Below are 19,352 nucleotides of genomic sequence, written 5' to 3'. Positions count from 1 at the left end.
TTTCCATCATTATGCCAGATATTACCATAAATGATGACTCAAACTGCACAGAGAAGGAGGAACCAAAAATTGTAAACAAAGTCAGAAGGCAGTTGATCTTGCTAAGGTGCCAATTTCACTTGGAACTATATGGGATGAAAAAATTTTGGGAGTTACAAGAATTCAATTATAATAAAATTAGAACTTCCTCACTGTGAAAGACAGCACAAGATAGCCAGATGAGACAAAGGAAAATTGGGGTTGAAAAGATTTGGAGAGATGATATATTCAACAATAAGGCATTTATGAATTTTCTTTTTCTGTGGATTGACCTAATATACTGAGATTCTGTTTTGCTGAGAGTATTATGGCACTCTTAGAATGAGGTGAACATGTCCCTGGGTAAAAATGATGATTTTACATCAATGTAGGTACATAATCATGCACATGCATACAACTCCACTGGCAGGGTGTGTCACTCCTCTCACCCCTGTGCAACGTTCTGTAAAATGAAAGTTGTCAGCCTTGTTACTCCCACAGGTTGCTGTAAATCACTTGCAACCAGAGGAAAACTCAGCTGTGGACACAGAATGACATTTTCATACATACTTTTTGTTGTTCTCTCTCCGCAGCAATGTTACGTTTTTCTAGTCCCCAGGCTCTCATAAAATCTCGCAGGTAGCCAAATATTGTTCCCACTGCAAAGCCCACGAAAGTGAAAACTGCAACATACATTGGTGCCTGTTCAAAGTGCTCAATAAATGTTTTTTTGTAGAGGGTTCCATTTGACACTCCATTCTTCTGAAAAAACAGAACAGAAATTTCTGATTAATACATTTAATCTCATCAAAGCTTGGACCTCGGGGCAAATCTTTTTCTCTAATCAGGAGAGACATTTAGACCTCACACTATATATCAGCTGAAGAAGAGGACCTTTAACACTGCAGTTGCTACTGACCACTACAAGTATCTTCCATTTTCCCTCCTCTCATGTCTGCAGATGTCTTCAACACCACTCCCTTGTCTATTTTGAAACAGATGAAACTTATGAAAGATTGGCTATGTATTGTTGTGCAATTGGACAATTATTTCAAAGGTGATTAAATGGAAATCACAATACTCTGTCTTGCAAGACAGAGCTATAAAAAGGGAAGGGCAGCATTAAAAGCTCACCTACACTATCCCTGACTGCTTCTGGAAGTCTTGTGTAAGCAACCCATTGCAGCAACTAACCTATATAAAACAAATCCTGCCTAAAACAGGGCAGCTTTACCACAATGCTCTGCAGACCTGAGAAAGAATCCAAAGCTCTTATGATCCCTGCCTTCTCTTTCTGTTCTGATTTCACAAATGCTTTTAATCATATTTTCAGTAACTTCTCCCCTAATTCTAAGGCTACTTAAGACAAAATAGTGAAGAGGAAAAGTAAAGAAAAAAACTAAGAAGACACACAGACAGCCTTGCTTCTTGGAATCAGTGATCCCATTGTGAGCAAATTCTAGAAATTTACAACAGTGTGTGGACAAAATATTTTGGCAATAAAATATATTGAGATTTCAATTTTCAAATTAAAGAAGGTGGGTTTTTCAGTTGCCAAATTCAATAGGCTCATCAGACTATTCTTTGGAAGAGTGGTAACTCCCTTATTTCTGTAAAAAATGATAGCCTTTACAGATACTGTCGAGTAACAGCCAAACTGCTAATTCAAAATTAATAAAACACAATCCAGAAAAAAACAGTGCCCTGTTAAAAAGAGCCCAAACCAACCAAACAAATACCCAAGACATATGTTTTGACATACTAAAAAATAAAACTGCCAGCATATGAAGAAATACCATTAATGCATTTCTGCCTGTGGGAAGGATGAACTAAAAATGTAGATTACCTAGTTATGTAATGTAGCAAGCTGAAATAGAATATTCATATTAAGAACAATTGCCAATTCACTATATTTGTAAGGACAGAATATTATTGGTCTTCATATTGCATTAAAATGTCTTTATCCTCACAGGATTTAGATTTCTGTTGTAACTTGCTTGTCCAATCACTGGATTCCCCAATGGTTTTGGGGGAGAAAAAGAAATTAAAAAAAGAAAAAAAAGGAAAAGCATTGTTGGGCACAAGAGAAAATAGAAAGGCTCTTAAGGAAACCCAAAAAAAGAAAAAAAATGCTGGTTGGGCTGAACAGAAACATATTTAGACTTTGGAAACACTTACTGCCCTGCAAGGGAGAAGGAATGCAGGACTGGCTCTCACCATGTGAGGGAACACCTTTGAAGAAACACACATGCACTCCTACCTCAAGCTAATTGCTCTTTTAGGGCAACCTATTTACCATGAAAAACATTTTATGAGTATGAGTTGAATACATGGTGAAGTCAAATTTCACATGAGTCACAACAGCTGTGTGCACCTAGTGATGAGATAAAGCAAGTATTTCAGAAAGGATTAAGCTCAGTCCTATTACTTTACATTTGCCATGGGCTAAGAGCATGTTTATGGTCATCAGTGGAAATTCAAGTGGCATTGTAGTTTGATCTTCTTGCATCAATTGGCATGAAGCTATGATGATGTGATAATGCACCTGAGCCCAGAGGAGAGAGTTATGATGTTTCTGTTCATTGATTTTATTAAGAAACACTTTATTGTTGTAAACCTTATTGGTGAAGGAACAGGAAAACTCCTATCAGACTTCTGCACTGTAACATCCTTCTTCCACAACAAAACTCTGCTGTTGTGGAACTCTGATTTCAGCAGGTGCCATTTGATGCAGTCAGTGTGACACAGCATTTAACCAGGTAACCATTGTCACTGTCCTTAACACAAATGGCTGGGAGGAACGAGCATAGATAGAAGTGAAGTATGAAGAATGTGCAGCCAGATGTGTCCCACATTCTCCAGGCTATGAAGGACAAAACCCAAGAGTCTTTGAACAGTTGGTACAAGGCTGGGAGAACAAATTCAAAAGACACAGTGACTCCTTGTCTACAAATAAAGTGAGAAAAACAAAGAGTATTTAAACCAGCCCTAGAGTCCCACAAATAAGTAAAGAGAGAGTCTGGAGAAACAATAATCAAAACAAGTGGATTTGCTTCTTCTGGAGAGTGGGAGAGTGGTAGTGGGGATGTTTTTGTGCAGCATTTCTGATCCAAGCATGGGATATATAAGTGACTGACTGAACATCATGCAGATGTTCAATTTCAGCCAGTCTAAATTGGCTGAATTGGTCAGTGAAGGAATAGCTGTCATTTTGCACTGATGACCTTTTCTATGTTATCATACAGTTTTATCTCAGAAGAAGGAGGTGGATTTGTAGACTGTGCTTTAGATAGCAGCTATACAGTGAAGGGAGATGTAATTCCACTGATGTAATCCAACTGAAATCAAATACAGCAGATTTCCTACAAATGCCTGAAACGATTCAGAGATCATTAGTTACACCATTACACAGCAGATGCTCTGCTGAATTATAGCTTATTACCTGTAATAACACCTGCAGGAGACAGCACATTTTCTACTCTATACCTTAAACTGTAGCAATTGGTTGGGCAAAGATTCTAAAAAACAGATATATCCTTCCAACTTTAGTAATTGGTGGCTTTGAGATTTTATGACTCTAAGACTGTCTTATCACCTTGTTACAGTCATCAGGGGATAACTATGAATGTGTTCATCATTTTTGAACCTAAAAATGTTGGGGAAATAAATTGTGACTTTTGATAATTCATTTTATCTGTAAAAATGAGTTTCTTTTTTTTATAATGAAATTACTTTGACTGCTGTGCTGTCCTATCAGTCAATTACACAACTCATAATTTTCTATGCCTAAATAAATTCTGCCTCTCCTTTTGTCTCTTCCCAACCTAGGAGAATCTTACTCTACATAATTCTAGTCCAGTCTCTGTGTCCTTACAAGGACTGAAACTCCAAAAAAGAAATTAAAAAATTCTATATTTTCATTTTCACCTTTCTCTTCACTCTGCAAAAATCAATAAAACCTTTTTGAGATGCGGAGGATGCGAATTAAATTGCACACCCCAATTGAGGGCACAGTAGGGATTTATACATCTGCAGATGATGCTTTGTCTTCTTTTCTGTTGCTTTTTAAAGCAACAGAAAAGAAGACAAAGCATGTTAACATTCTATTGCTTGTTAACATTGTATTTGCTTGTTTCATTGCTTGTTAACATTCTATTTGCCTCCTTGCCACAGTTTACAGTTTCACCTCTTATGATTACATATATCCTTCCTCAGTTGCAAAAAGACCAAATTTATAGAACACTGCTCTTTGTGCATTCTTGGGACCACTTTCCCTTCCAATTAATTTGTTTTTTATTTAGAGACCTGCAATTTTTTTCTGATCTTTTTTCAGTATGATTCACACTACCAACATGAAACTTCTGCAGTGTTTCTTGTTCAGACCTAATTTTTCAGCAACCTGAAAAATTCTGTACTGTCAACACATATTGTCATCTATTTCTCCTCACCCCTTTTTTCACACCACTGATGAAGATATGAGAGCACATGTGCAAAGAGTGACCCCTGGGGGACTCCATTCCCTGCATTTCCCTCATTAGCTTTTCAAAAATTGTTTACTTGTAACCCCTAATTTCTCTGGCAAAAAGGGCAACATAAACAGCAGCCCAGAGTTACTCAGCAACTTCATCTTTGGCTTCCATTAAAAATCTGGAGTAAATACCTCTTGTGGTATGTTAATCCACAATTTACTGGCTTTTAAAAAAATTCTGCTGGCATCTCAAATCAAAATAGTTCCTCAGTGGCCTGCCACAGAGTACATTTACCTTCCAAGCACAAATGCAGGGAACCTACTGGTGCAGCATAAAGACACTCAACACAGAAAGGCAATGGGTGAAATTCAAAGAGAATGGATTTTGTACCAAGGAGTTTTACAAGTCTAGGATTTCATCAGCTTCTTGGAAACCAAAAGTGCAATCAGGATATGCAACTTTTGTGTGTTGATCCTTTGCTTAGCTGGTTTCCAGAGAGATACTGCAGCAAGAGAATTCCTTGTAGCAAGATTTTGATGCCAAGAAAGTCCACAGGAGTGATGGCAATGCAGCAAAGTCAGCTTTAAGTACAATATCTCTTAGATTCCCACATTCCCATTAGCTGTAGTATTTCAAAACTCTCCCCTAATGAAGAACCCCTTCCAAAATGCCTTCAGTTTTTCAAATGGAGAAATCAACTCTGAAAGCAAATCTCAGAGTGCTATTAGAAAGGACATCAGTATAAAATACTGAATATAAGGGACACACTTAAATTTTCATTTTTAGTTGAGGTAGTTTGCTCTGATAACAATGTAAACTCATCTTGAAGTCTATTAAACACACTTCTGGCAACACCTTTACAAGCAATGGTTACAAAATATATTTTCTTCTTATATTAGCAAAAAAATGATAGCTATGCAATAGCATGAATAATATTTAAATATTTGTTCACACTACTGTTAAAATTAGGAGATAATTTTTCATTGCATTTAGGTCCTGCAGCCCTTGGAATTGTGCTGATTGGCATGAGCCAAATTTGCACCAAGGGAGAATGAAGAATTGAACAGCACAGAGTGCCACAGTACCAAACCTGTGTGCTGGCTGTGAGTAACTCCCCAGCAAAGAGGTAACCATGTGTGCTGGGTGAGTGGAGCTGTATCAAGGAAACTGAGCCCCCAAACCCCATGTTTTCATACAAATCTCTTTTACAGAGACAACAAGCTCCAATTAAATATTCTCCTGCTATTATGTCCATTTCCAATATAGCAGCAGTAGGTGCAGATAGGTATATCCTTGAAATAAAACTACTGGGAGAACAATGAAGTCTTTACCTTTAAATAAAAGTTCCCAGCCAGGAATAAAATCTGATCCAGACATGGATGTAACTTTATGTATGCTTCTGGATCAGATTTTATCAAGTTTTCTTATACAATCTATTAAAAAATGCAAGCTGACTGATCTCCACAATGCTTCCCATACAGATATGCATATGAAGAGAGAGGTGTTGAAAACTGTGAACCAAATGACAGCTGTGTTTGCTCAATATCTGACAGACCTACAAGATGACAGTGAAATCTTTAGCAAATTAGGACAGTGTGCTCCTACAGCAAAAAATCCAGGGGAGAATAGACATAATTGGAATGCAATATCTGATTTCTTGTAGGCAGTTTGGTTCTAAATAGATGTTTCCTCCCCAGCATTTGAAGAGCATCTGGGACAGGACCCTAAATGTAGATGATTTTAGATGTCCTAGGATGTGTGAGACAGCCACGTGGGGAAGAATTTAAATATCTACACAAATGATGACATAAATGAGTGACAGGATCTACAGAGGCCTGTAATCTTCTGGAGCACTACAGGATTCCATTTCAGCCAAGGGAAGGGCCCAATCCAGCTGAATCCCACTCAGCACTTGCCACTGGATAGTCACAACTTTAAAGGTCTGGTATGCAATTCTGTCTCCTATAGATCATTGTCACCAGACAGCTGGGTCCCAAAGAATAAAACTGTCAGGTTCTGTGCAAACTCACCATGTTGACAGTCATAATTACTACATTTTCCCAAAATCACTTAGGAATCCATTAGACACTGGAGGAATCTGGGTGATTGTGTGCAGTTCCCAGGAGAAAAAAAAGGGAAATTGAAATTATGAAAGCAGAAGTTCCCTGTAATGAATAAACTACTGACACAAATTTGGATTACTTCATAAATCTGCCCACTTAGTGGCAGTGATATCCTTTACTTCAAGAGTGATTTCTTTTCCATAAGAACACATTTCAGATCTCACAGGCTCAAGTTTCTAAACCATAAACAGCTACACAGGGAATTCATAGATTACTGAACTATAAAGACAAGACTTAAATTAAAAATAGTTGTGAAACTTACAAGTTTCTAACCTATAACTTAGAAACTAACTTATAAATGCTAAAATGAATGTGACAAATGCTTTGCAATGTGACAAAGCCACAAGAAAGTGGCTACAACACAAACTACAAGTAGCAACCAAGCCAAAAAAGCTTTGGTTGTTATCAGTGTGCCTGCAGAATCCTTGTTTAGACTGATGATTGATTTCTACTGAAGTTTACAGAAAAAATAGACACCTGGTAGTAATACAGTCAATAAAGACTAGGAGTAAAATCTCCAAGACACTCCAGAAGGTTTAGGAAATAAAGGACACCCTTAAAATAACTTAGGAAATCATGTACTCTTGAACTTGCAGAGATTTAGGATTTAACAATTCAGAAACTCTAAGAAGTTCACTTCCTGTAAACAGTATCAAATGCTGCTTGTTCTGCTGTTTGAGGTTTGTTTGAAGGCTGGGTCTTCACCACACTTTTCACAAGCATCAGGAAATGGCTTTTCATTTCTTAATAAACTGTCATCTAATTGCTGACTAAAAACTTGCAGCCTCTCTTCAAGACAGCACACTAGAGGCAAACACCACAAAGGTATGAAAAGACAGGATCTTCACCTTCCAGACTGGCCTAATCTTTTCAGCTGAACACAAATTAAACTACAGCATAATAATCTTGCAGCAATTCTTTCAGCATCAAATACATGAGTCTTGCAATGCTGATTATGACATTATTACTATGAAAACACAGATGTGAATGACAAACACATTAGAATATATAGTGAAATTCTGTTATGTAATGAGGAAAAAAATACCCCTACTGTATAATTTTCGGGGTAACACTTTACTCTGATGCTAAAATGAAACTTTTGATTGCAATATAGGAGGTTGGGAGGATGCAGAACACTTTCTCATAAATAATATTCAGGAAGAATATTCAACAGTGGCAAGGGCTCCAAACAAGAAGAAATATGAACTCAGAAAGTACATGTTTTATCTTAGTTTTGTAAGATTTTATTAAGATATTTATATTAATCTAGTGTCCTATCTATCAGAAATTATACCACTGTACATGTTACAAGCAACGTGCACTCCAGCATCAATGAATGTTTAATTTCACCTATTAAGAAACTGCCTTCTGTGTGCAATTTTTGCAAAACCTACAGAGACCATCAGCAGGTGTTTTCATCTTGCATGAATTTAGTCCAGCAGGCAGAACTGCACATTGCAGAATGGCCACAGTGCTTGTCAAAAGAAAAGCCACCTGTAACTCTTCATAGCACAGAAGCTGATGCACACAGACTCAGGACAAAACCCAGTTGCAAACCATGAAAATGCAATCTGATGAAGGGGAGAAAAATCACAGAAAACACTGTTCTGAACTTCAAGGTTCATAAATTCAATGTAAACCAGAACAGCTACTACCCAATAGCAAATAACTAAGGCACTTACATCAAACAGTACATGGGGGATAAAAAAATCTGCACAGCAAACTCTGTTCCCAATGGCTTTACATTTGTACATTTCAAGCAATAGTAAGAAACACTAGAAAGAAAAAGTAACCTGATTGTCTTATGCAGCTGTTATTCTCCTATTACTCCCAGAAACTTCAGAGTGACTCAGTGTAAATAGGAAGGCATGAGGGCAAAGATGGAGCTTAATAATTTTAAATTGTTAGAGACAAAACAATGAAGATCACTACCTAGAGAGATACTTACAGACACTAAAAGGTGTTTCCTAACCTTACAGCAATTACAGAGCAGAAAGCCAGGCTTGTGGAATCAGGGAGAAGTGGATGAAACACCTGGGTTACAGCAATCCCCATTTAGTTTGTGGTGTCAAGCTGCAGTGTTTGCTAAGATTTCCAAAGCTTAGGGTAAGTTACAGGATTCACACTGCTTAGCTGCATCAGAATATTTCCTGATCATCCTATCCTATGGCTTTGGCTTTAAAAATACACAAACAAACATGATGATGATGATGAAGGGTATCACTCCAAACGCTGCCAGTTTCTGCACACCACTGGTGATGATCTGCTAATATGGGAAGCTACTTCCAGAAGCATTTAGAAATTAATCCTATGGATATCACATACATTTTTGATATGAAACTGTTCATTGGGATGAAGACTGTAATAGTGTAAAGATTCTCAAGATGTGCTAACCAGATTGCTAGTGATTTTGCTCAGTGTGGATTCTGAGTTAATATCCACAGGATGCAATCCACCAACTGCTACATATTTCCTACACAGTGACTTTGCACCAGATGTTTTAGTGAGCTATCAGATTCCTCTTCATGAAAAAATTCCCTTGTGGAGAAAATGCTTCATCTTCTGGTGTAACTAGCATAATGTATCCTCATTGGATCCCTGACCTTTCCCCATTATATGGCACAACAGCTTCAAACAGGGCCAGGATTTTGCACAGATTTAATAATGAGTTTAACACACACTCCCTATCAGAATGGAAGTGGCCATGGATGCTGGATCATGCCAAATAAACATTCAGAAGCAGTCTCAGGCCATTCTTCATTCCTAAGATTATGGCACCAGTTTGGATAAAGACTTCTGAAAGTCACAATAACCTTGTTAAAGGAAGACAAATGTATTCACACTTCTTATCTGAAAGGTGCATATCATTAGGATAACTTGCACATTATTTTCCTGCTTCTGAGAGTTATGCACAAGTTAAACTGAAACTGTGTGCCTTCCAAGACATTCCTATGATTGCAAGGTGTACCTTATCATATTTCAAAAATGTGATGAAAGAGAAAGTCATTGCCAATCTTGTTAATGCAATCAGTTTAGCTGGATTTATGCTACCTCCTCCAAGGTAGTTAACTACTTTGAAATGATATTTAAATACAAATATATTGACATAGCACAGTTGGAGAGGAGAGAGAGATAAGAAATTCTATAGCAGAAATCCCCAACAGGGAAAGCAGAATTTCTCATGAACAGCTGAGAAAGAGGCAATCAAATTTGTGCTGCTAGTTTGACAGACAGGGGCATTAAAAACTCAGTAGGAAGATGACCATCTGTGTAGACAAGGAGCACCTCTGAGTTAGGATAAGAATTCAGCACCAAAAGAAAGCCCTAGGGTAAAAAAAGAATCAGGATAAATTCAGTTAAGGCATAGCATATAGGTTTGTAGGACAGAAGATTTCGAGGAAGGTGAAGACAATACCCAACTTTATGAACATGTCAAGAAAATTAATAGCTTGACACCTTCAAACACAATAAAAGATGTTTTAAGCAAGAAGACAAAAGCTCATTTAGCCAATCATTAGGCAACTTGGTAGCAGTGACCATGGCTAATTAAAGTCAGTTGTCCTACACCAAAGCCAGCATCACAACTGGTACATGTGATCAGATCTCTGCACCATTTAATTTAACAACATGATGAAGGCTGTCAACCCACCTATCATCAAAGTGTCCTCAGAGAACCCCAGTCTAGAGTAACCCAGATCCACCAGCTTGTTCCCTAATGTAGAAAAGTTACATAGTTTAACCAGTGACAGCCAATTACCTTTTTCTTTTTCACCTAAAAATCTACAGAAGCAGTAACATCCTGCTTGAGCTAATTTTTTGTTTGAAAACTATCAGGAAAAGGCAGTTTCAAATTATTATGGTTAGGTAGTGCTCACACCTACATCTGTGAGAAACTCACAACTGGATGTCTCCAGGTACAGCAGTTCTGCAAGAGGCTCTCTCCTCTTCCCACCAATTTCAATTTCTGCCTTGTACTACTGGAAAAGATGATCTTGGCCTATATGACTTCCTAATTGCTATTTAATTGTTCTATTAATTAACTGTTATTAAATAGACTAATTCAATCAGCTCAAAAATTTTTCATTTTACTTCAATTGCTTGAAGATCAATTAAAAAAACCTAAAAATAAATTTATGGGGTTTTTTTAAAGTGCAATATACAATGTAATGTTCTTTGTAAATTGTTCCAGTAATTATCTAAGTAATAACACTGAACATGAGACCTGATGGCTTTCAGTCATTTGAACCTTCTGCACCTATCCAGGTTTGCAGAAACACCCATAAATAAATGCTCTCCTCAGATTTTACAGCAGCCTAGATACAGACAAAAAGGGAAGTCCTCACCCCACCAGGTACTGATTTTCACCAGTGGATCAATGAGAGGTAAACACCTGGAGCCAGTGGTTCTTGGCTGAAAAGACAAGGGTTAGGAAAAAGAAGCACATGAGAAGTTCAAGAGACAAAAATCATGTGCCAGATTACTGAGGTAAAGGGGTGACTGAAGTTTTGTTGTTTCAGCAAAGGAAGACACCTTTTCAAATGCATAGCAAAAAAGTTGAAAATTACCCTTTGCATTTGAAGATTCTTAACCTTTTTATTTTTTAAGAAAACAATGGTCCACTCCCTCATGTCACCTGTCTGCAAGTACCCATCTACTAAAGCTTGTGAGCTCACAGAGCAATTTCAATCAAATCTGATTAGACCTTTATTATATCAACTCTTCTAAAAGCTTCAGGAAAATGTGATGTTGATAGCACAAAGGAATCCAAATCCCTGAACTGAAGGACAGACAGCAATAACTTGGCTCTTCAGCCATTCTTGGAGTGAATTACACAAGCACAATGGCAATAACCCATGAACCAGCATCTCCTTAGGTCTGAACAAGGTTCAGCACATTCTGCCTCTTGCCCCTCTGGAAAGAAAGAAAACAATGGTCCACTCCCTCATGTCACCTGTCTGCAAGTACCCATCTACTAAAGCTTGTGAGCTCACAGAGCAATTTCAATCAAATCTGATTAGACCTTTATTATATCAACTCTTCTAAAAGCTTCAGGAAAATGTGATGTTGATAGCACAAAGGAATCCAAATCCCTGAACTGAAGGACAGACAGCAATAACTTAATTCTTCAGCCATTCTTGGAGTGAATTACACAAGCACAATGGCAATAATCCATGAACCAGCATCTCCTTAGGTCTGAACAAGGTTCAGCACATTCTGCCTCTTGCCCCTCTGGAAAGAAAGGATGTGGTAGGCAAGCTGGGATGTTCCAGGGTGGTGGAAGATGCTGGATATGTAACAACATGAAATCACTGCTTCTGGAAAAAAATGCTTACAGGCATTTCACAAGTTTTTCCCTTACCTGCATTATTATTTCTTCCCATACTGCCATGGGTCAAATTGGAAGACAAAACAAAATTGCTGCACTTTGGAAGTAATTTCAGGAGACATTAGTGGGGTATTAACTCAAAGCTTTCATTTATACTGATCATAAAATGATAGAAATCAAGGGACTTAGGAAAAGCAGGAAATGGAACAGCAGAATCACAGATTTCAGGAGAGCATAACTGCACCCAGAAGTAGCAGGGATTGCTATAGGAAGCAACATTGAAAGTAAAAGGAGTTAGAGAAAAAACAGCCATCTCTTAAAAAACTCATGTTTAGGGCAAAAGAACAAACCATTCTAGAGCTACTAAGCAGTACTAATGCAGGTCTCAGCTGAAATGTCCATCCAACTTCAGACACTGCTTTTTGAGAAAGAACAGGTGAACCAGATGGAGAGAAGAGGGAAAAGAAGCATAAAGTCTGGTCAAGTAAGTTATGAGGAAAGAGTGAACAAATCTGAATTGTCTGGTTTAAAGAGAAGAGAAAACCCTAATGACTGGCAGCCCAGGAGTCTTCAAACATGTAAAAGATAACTGCAAAAGAAAGACAAAAATCTGTGCTCTGTTAAGCATCACCCAAAGTGATCTAAATCAGATATTAGAAATCAGTTAAATGTGAATCTAGAGCAATGGAGGTGTTTAAGATGGATATTAACCTCTAGTAGGGACATTTTATGTAAAGTCAAAGCTGATATTGTCTATCAGAGGAAAGAAGAAAGCAGTGCTGTCAGACTTAACAAATCCCCAAAACACAGTGACACATCTTACGAGGTAAGAGGCCCCAGAAGAGCCTTCCAGATATTCCAGTAGAAAACCAGCCGTGGATAAAAGTGATTTGCAGAAATGGTCTAGATAACATCTCCAAATTCTTTTAAGCCTCATGTCCTATTTTCCTACTTACCTCACATTCCTAAAGCTCACTATGACATGAAATATGGAACAGAAATGACTGAGAACTGCAAAAACAGCTGGTACATATTTTCAGAGGGTGAAATGTAAGCAGATAGAAAGAACCTCTGATTCATAGATGCTGAAGAAGGAAATGGGTGTACAAGACTTTCTGCTTAAAATTAAAATTTATCAATCAAATTTGGGAAGTACAGAGATACAGCAACAATAGTTGGCAAAGCAAAGAACACACTGATCAAGAACACACTCTCCTGAGCTACCAGATATGTTTCAAGAGCAACAGAAGATGCCTAGACACCAATGTGATTTCTTGTCAACACAATCCAAAAGGAAGGCTCATGTAAATGGAACATGGTTTTAAAGCTCAATAATATGTAAAGATTTAAAAAGAACTTGTAAAGTAATCTCTGACTTCTGAAAGAAAGAAGTTACTGCTGAAACTTATACATGAAAAGCAAGTAACAGTAAAAGTTCACACAGAAGATAAAGAAACTTTTTTCAGAAGACTTCATGTTTTAGCTCTACCCTTTCACATTTGCAAAACAAAACAAAAAAACCCCAAAATACAAACCTGAGCACAAGAGAAATGTTGTACCCTTCTATAATGACTGCTACAATGTGTTTCTGCAAAGAGGCAAATAATAAGCAATGACAAAAGGTCCCAGTTTTCTCTCTCAACTGCAGTGGAGAGAGGTCTCAGATTTGTTCCAACCACTTTAATTTGTCCAGGAACTCCCCTGAGAGATGAACTACACACTTACAGCCTACCATCCAGCAGAGGAAAATATAACTGACTCGTGAAAAATGTCCATATATGCAAAATGATCCCAGTAGCATGTTCCATGGTAGAAATCAGTTAATTAAGAATTAATAAAGTTCAGCTACAATAGGGAAAAAAACACCAACAAACTACCTGACATGACAGAAACTCCTAGCAAAATCTGTCCAAGGAGACACTCGTGTAGGGAAGTATTTAGAGATTTCAGACATAATGCTTTACAGTGAATTCTGGAACAGTGTTACTATACTCTGATAACTCCTGAGTTTGTGTTCTTTTCTAGTCCATGGGGAAAGCTGGGCACTCTTCTCATGCTCAATATGAAATTAGTAACAATTAAGAAATGTTATGTGCCCATCCTGACAGCTCCCTTATGGACAAATGGAATAACATCAGCCTGTGCAAAAAACATCAGCTGATACAAAATCAAGAATGGCAAGCAGGACATGCAGAACAACCATGATAATTCAAGAATATCCCCCTCTGAGGACCAAATTCATACTAGACAGTATTGTCTCTTTTTTCTTTCTTTTCATGGATTAAAGCAAATTTCTCAATGCTGCTGGAAGATAGTAAGTATAGTAAAATACTGTTTGCACTTCCTACACCATATTTTTTTGTCTACATTCTGCTTAGGAGGAAGACAGTGGAAGCCCTTGAACAAAACTCAGGCAGAGCTGCCCCCCAGGAGGTGATGAGGCAAATCCAGAGTCTCCCAGTGGGGAATGCAGATAAGGCAGCATGAGCTCCCAAAAAAGTGCAACTTGGTACCTGGGAAGCACAGCTGGGGGCATCAGAACAAGGCCCTAGAAAAACTCCGAAAAACAATGAATTTTGCTCCCAGAAAAACAGTTCCAGAGCCTAATCCATGAAGTGCTCTATGAGCTCTAGGTCAAGAGAGAAGTGAATGAAAGGTTTCCTCTTTTGGATGGAGGCAGTTCAGACTAAGCCCAGTGCTCAGAACAGCCATGTCCATCGAGCTGTTGTGTGAAAATGATACAGAAATGTCCAGTGAAATGCAATGGCTTCTCCAAGAAACCTTGAAAGGTACCAGCAAAAAGTCATGCCAAATTTGGAAGAGCCAGACAAAAGCATGCCAAGAAATGATATCACTTCATATCAAATATTCTAAAACATAGATTCTTATAGTACCTTTAAGTACTTTATTTAAAGGTTTGCCTTGACCAATGCATTTCTGCTTTATTCTGACAGAATCCCAGTAAGCCAAAGCATGGGGTAAAATCCAGTATCCTCTGTTATTTGTTAATGAACAAAACAGATCAGAATTTCATTTAAAAAAACTGACCAATGGAGGAGTACCCAAACTGGGATTCTATCAGCCAAGGAGTAAGGTTGGCTCTTACACCAAGAGAACTGAAAATGCAATAGACATTGCAGTGAACAGGAAGATACAGGAAGAAAAGGTAATTATGCTTAAGGTTCAGATTATCACATAGGTCTTGACTGGAATGGAATGCAAAATCTTTAAAGTATCTTCTCTCAGGTGCACCACACCATATAGATTATTTATGTTAAAAGAGAACCTCTGGGGGGAAATAAATCCATGCCAGGAAAGGAAAATATTTGACACAGGCATTCCTGCACCGTCAAGAGAGAGGATCACAGACCACAGAATTTTGAAATTATTTTCTGTGGGAGCCATTCCAAAAATCTGACCACTTAGTTTGCAAAGCCGAGTGGAATTATTTTGAAATTCCATAGATGTTCCTTTGTCTCTGTAGTGAACTTGAGTTCAGTGCTAACAACTTTTTCCTGTGTTACAAATCTCAGTAGAATAATGTGGAACTCTTGCATTCCTACACAAACCCTTACAATTCTATCCTCATTTCCTAAGATCCATCTCAGTCCCAGACATCCCTCAAATCTGCTTTTGCTATCTTATGAAGCATCATGTAGAGGACACCACATTTCCCCAGGAACACTACAATTTTGGAGCTAGAAAGAAAAATTTTAAAAAGTTAAGTATAACTTTGAATAATGTACGACCAAATGGATTAAAGCACTCTTAGAGACTCAGACAAAGTGAAGAAAAGTATTGCAAGCAGTTACAAAGGAGCTAGAATTTTCCTAATGGGAGTATGGAAGAGAGCTGTCAGTAGCAGCTAATCTGTTTTAACTAAACCTTCAGTCAACATTAAAGTATTTAATTTCTGAGTACTACACACTAAATACACATGCTGGCTGTGAAATGATTTCTGATTCTGCTGTTACCCACCTCACAGTCTTATTTCTTTGCTATTTATGAAAAATGATAAACAAAAAGAAAATCAATTCCTGTAAAAAACACCAATAACTTGTTTTTAAAATTTTAAAAGTTTTATAGCAATAAAATGGTTATAATTAGAGTAATAAAAATTTGTACAATTTGGATTAGGACAATATGAGACAATAGAAACAAAGAGTTATGGACAGTCCAAGTGCCTCTTTCTGGGCAAAATAAACCCGAAAAAGGACTCCCGTTAACAGAGGATTAACCCTTAAAAGCAACAGCCTGTTGCATATTCATACAGCTTATCCATGATTCATAAATTCTATTCAAACACAGGATTCTGTCTGGTCAGTCTTGATGGTGTCTTCAGGGCTGAGCGAGGCAGGAAGAAGTTCGTTTCTCCTGATAATGGAGCAATAAATTCTTTTTCTCTGAAAGATTTAGGTGTCCTGGGGCTGCTATCTCGGTGTGAGTACCTCATTCCTCTCTTTAAAAAAAGTATCTTACATAGCATAGTTTCTATTTTAATGTTATGTTATAACCTAAAACCATATTTAACACACTACTCAAGAAAATGAACACAGCGTAACCTTCTAAGATAACACATATAACATTCATTTTAATATTTGCGAAAAGCCAATCACAAAACACGCGTTTTCCGCAATTCCCTTCAAGACTGCAGCTGCTTGCAGATCTCCATCTTCCCCTCCCTGTGCTTCCTCGCCGTCACCCTGGCTGAGATCACCTGTCACAGACCCAACCCGTCCACCTTTCACCTCCTCTTGGCTTTCCCCCGTAGCCCGGAGCTACGCCGGCACCCCCAGCGCAGCCGGCACGCCCCTGCCCCAGTTCTCACAGCGCATTTCGCTCCCTGCGGCGGCTCCACCTCCCTGCACCGGCTCCACCTCCCTGCACCGGCTCCACCTCCCTGCACCCGAGCCCCACCTCCCTGCACCGGCTCCACCTCCCTGCACCGGCTCCAGCTCCCTGCACCCGAGCCCCACCTCCCTGCACCCGAGCCCCACCACCCTGAGAGCGCTGCTGGCTGCAGCTCGGCACAACCCAGCCAGCCGGACTCGCCGGTCCGGCCGCTGCTTTATCCGAGTCCCTCATTTCCACCCGGAGAGAGCTCTTGGTCCCTTCGCTAACGCAGATTGCGCTGAGCCCGGCTTGGAAATGAGGAGGAGCTTGTGAAAAACGCCAAGCAGTTGTTTTTAAAATTTTACAAGTTTAATAGTAATAAAATGGTTATAAAAATAGTAATATAATTAGAGTAATAAAAATTTGGGCAGTTAGGATTAGGACAATACGAGACAATAAAAAGGAAAGAGTGGATGGGTTGAAAGAGGATTCGGATGTGTCCAAAAGTCCACTTAAAGCAAAGAGTGGATGGTATGAAAAAGGCTCACGAGTTCACAAGCTGCTAAGGAGTTGACAGACAGATAGCATCACTATATAAATTTATAAAAAAGAGCTACAGACAGTCCGGGTACCTCTTTCTGGGCAAAATAAGCCCGAAAAAGGACCCACGTTAACAGAGGATTAACCCTTAAAAGCAACAGCCTGTTGCATATTCATCCACCTCATCCATGATGCATAAATTCCATTCAAACACAGGATTCTGTCTGGGCAGTGTCAGCTTCTTCCTCTGAATCCTGACGGCGTCTTCAGGGCTGAGCGAGGCAGGAAGAAGTTCGTTTCTCCTGATAATGGAGCAATAAATTCTTTTTCTCTGAAAGATTTAGGTGTCCCGGGGCTGCTATCTCGGTGTGAGTACCTCATTCCTCTCTTTTAAAAAAAGTATCTTACACAGCATAGTTTCTATTTTAACATTATGTTATAACCGAAAACTATATTTAACACACTACTCAAGAAAATTAAGACAGCATAACTTTCTAACATAACACATATAATAATAATTTTAATATTTGGGAAAATCCAATCATAAAATACACATTTTTTACAAGTTACAACAGTTCAACTGTGATTCCTTGTCCCTCATACTAACATCTGAATAATTAAATATTAATTATATAATATAAAATAAATAAATTGTGAAAGAAATTGCCCAGAAAGAGGTACCCAGACTGTCCATAACTCTTTGTTCTTATTGTCTCATATCATCCTAATCCTAATTGTCCAAATTTTTATTACTCGAATTATATTACTATTTTATAACCATTTTATTACTATAAAACTTTTAAAATTTTAATAACAAGTGATTGGTGTTTTTCACACAAATAAATACGAAATAATTTGCAAAATAATTACAAATTGCTGAAGACACGAGGGTCTCATTTCCAAGTACGTCTTTCTCAGGTGTGAAAGTGGGACCTAAACCAAAGTGTAACATGCTTATGGCATAAGCAGCTTTGTATCCAGCTGATGATCACCCTTAATATGAAACTAACCAGTATTAGGTAAATTAGAGATCAGGTAGCTTGAGAATTCTAAGGCAAAAGTGACCAGTATCCATACATAAAGACCTACTTCTGTCAGCGTTTGAGACATCCTTCCTTTTCAAAGCCTTGCATGTGTATACACTTTTTTATTCCTCCCATCTCCCCCACCCAATTGAATTCTGTTTTCAATGCACTGCTAATGTTTTTACCTCCTCAATTAAAACCCTGTTGTTAAAACACTGTTGTTTATAAGCTCTGCTAAACTTTACATGTTGAACAATATGGACTGAAAAAAGCCTCCAAAATTACAAACTCCTATTCAGTTTTGCAATGATCTGTCAGTAAATGTGAATAGACAAAGCACAGGGTATCAGCTTGTTTTAACCATGGCTAAATGAAGCTAATAAAGAAATAAGACTCCAGAATCTGCTTCAAGTTAAGAAAAATATTCCTTTATCCAATAGCATAGAAAGTAACACTGGTTTATTTGCCTCTATCACAAGGTTCAAGAAATTGTGTCAGAAGATTTATTATCAGACTTGGTAAATCTTTTTATGACCATAATCTCACAGATAAAGCTGTTTCCTATTCCAACAAAGTGTAGTTGGCAAATATCATTTGTTACAGATGATTGATGCCCATCTCTGTTACCTCTGCTGAAATACTGCATTGCAAACCCTGCATTTTCCTTCCACATTTTCCTGTGGAAAATGGTTTGGTTTTTTTTTTTTTGTCCATGCATCTAAGTGGGGATGCAGCACAGCCAGGAATGCCACACACTGTGCAGTAGTGATTAAATGTAGCCTTGAGATGTAGCCATAAATCAGGAAGATGTCCAGGGCTAGAAAAAAGAAATATAGGAATAAGCAGGAAACAGTGGAGTCTGAGAACAAATTATTGTCACTCAACCATGGTGGTTACTTATTGAGAAGTGGCAAAGTGCAGAGATGTTTTGATTAGCTTCTCCAGCAAAAAATCACTCAATAAAAAAAAACAAAACCAAACTGAAGAACCTTCAAACTATCCTCTGTCAGTCTCTTCA

General features: G+C 38.1%; 1 protein-coding gene across 2 annotated transcripts in view; it reads right to left on the bottom strand.

Annotated features, from left to right (window-relative positions):
• The window catches only part of SPTLC3 (serine palmitoyltransferase long chain base subunit 3), an 82,163-nt gene that overhangs the window by 50,351 nt on the left and 12,460 nt on the right, over positions 1–19,352 (bottom strand). Inside the window, exon 2 of one of the 2 annotated variants that reach the window (XM_059840656.1) lies at positions 589–777. In XM_059840656.1, the coding sequence (XP_059696639.1) occupies positions 589–777 (189 nt within the window). Of the gene's footprint in view, positions 1–588; positions 781–19,352 lie in introns of both variants that reach the window. The other variant, XM_059840654.1, reaches the window with a different exon arrangement.

The sequence above is a fragment of the Haemorhous mexicanus genome, chromosome 3 (assembly GCF_027477595.1).
Source record: "Haemorhous mexicanus isolate bHaeMex1 chromosome 3, bHaeMex1.pri, whole genome shotgun sequence".
Lineage (NCBI taxonomy): Eukaryota > Metazoa > Chordata > Aves > Passeriformes > Fringillidae > Haemorhous > Haemorhous mexicanus.
The sequence above is the reverse complement of the archived record's forward strand: the minus strand, read 5'-3'. Positions and strand labels throughout refer to the sequence as shown.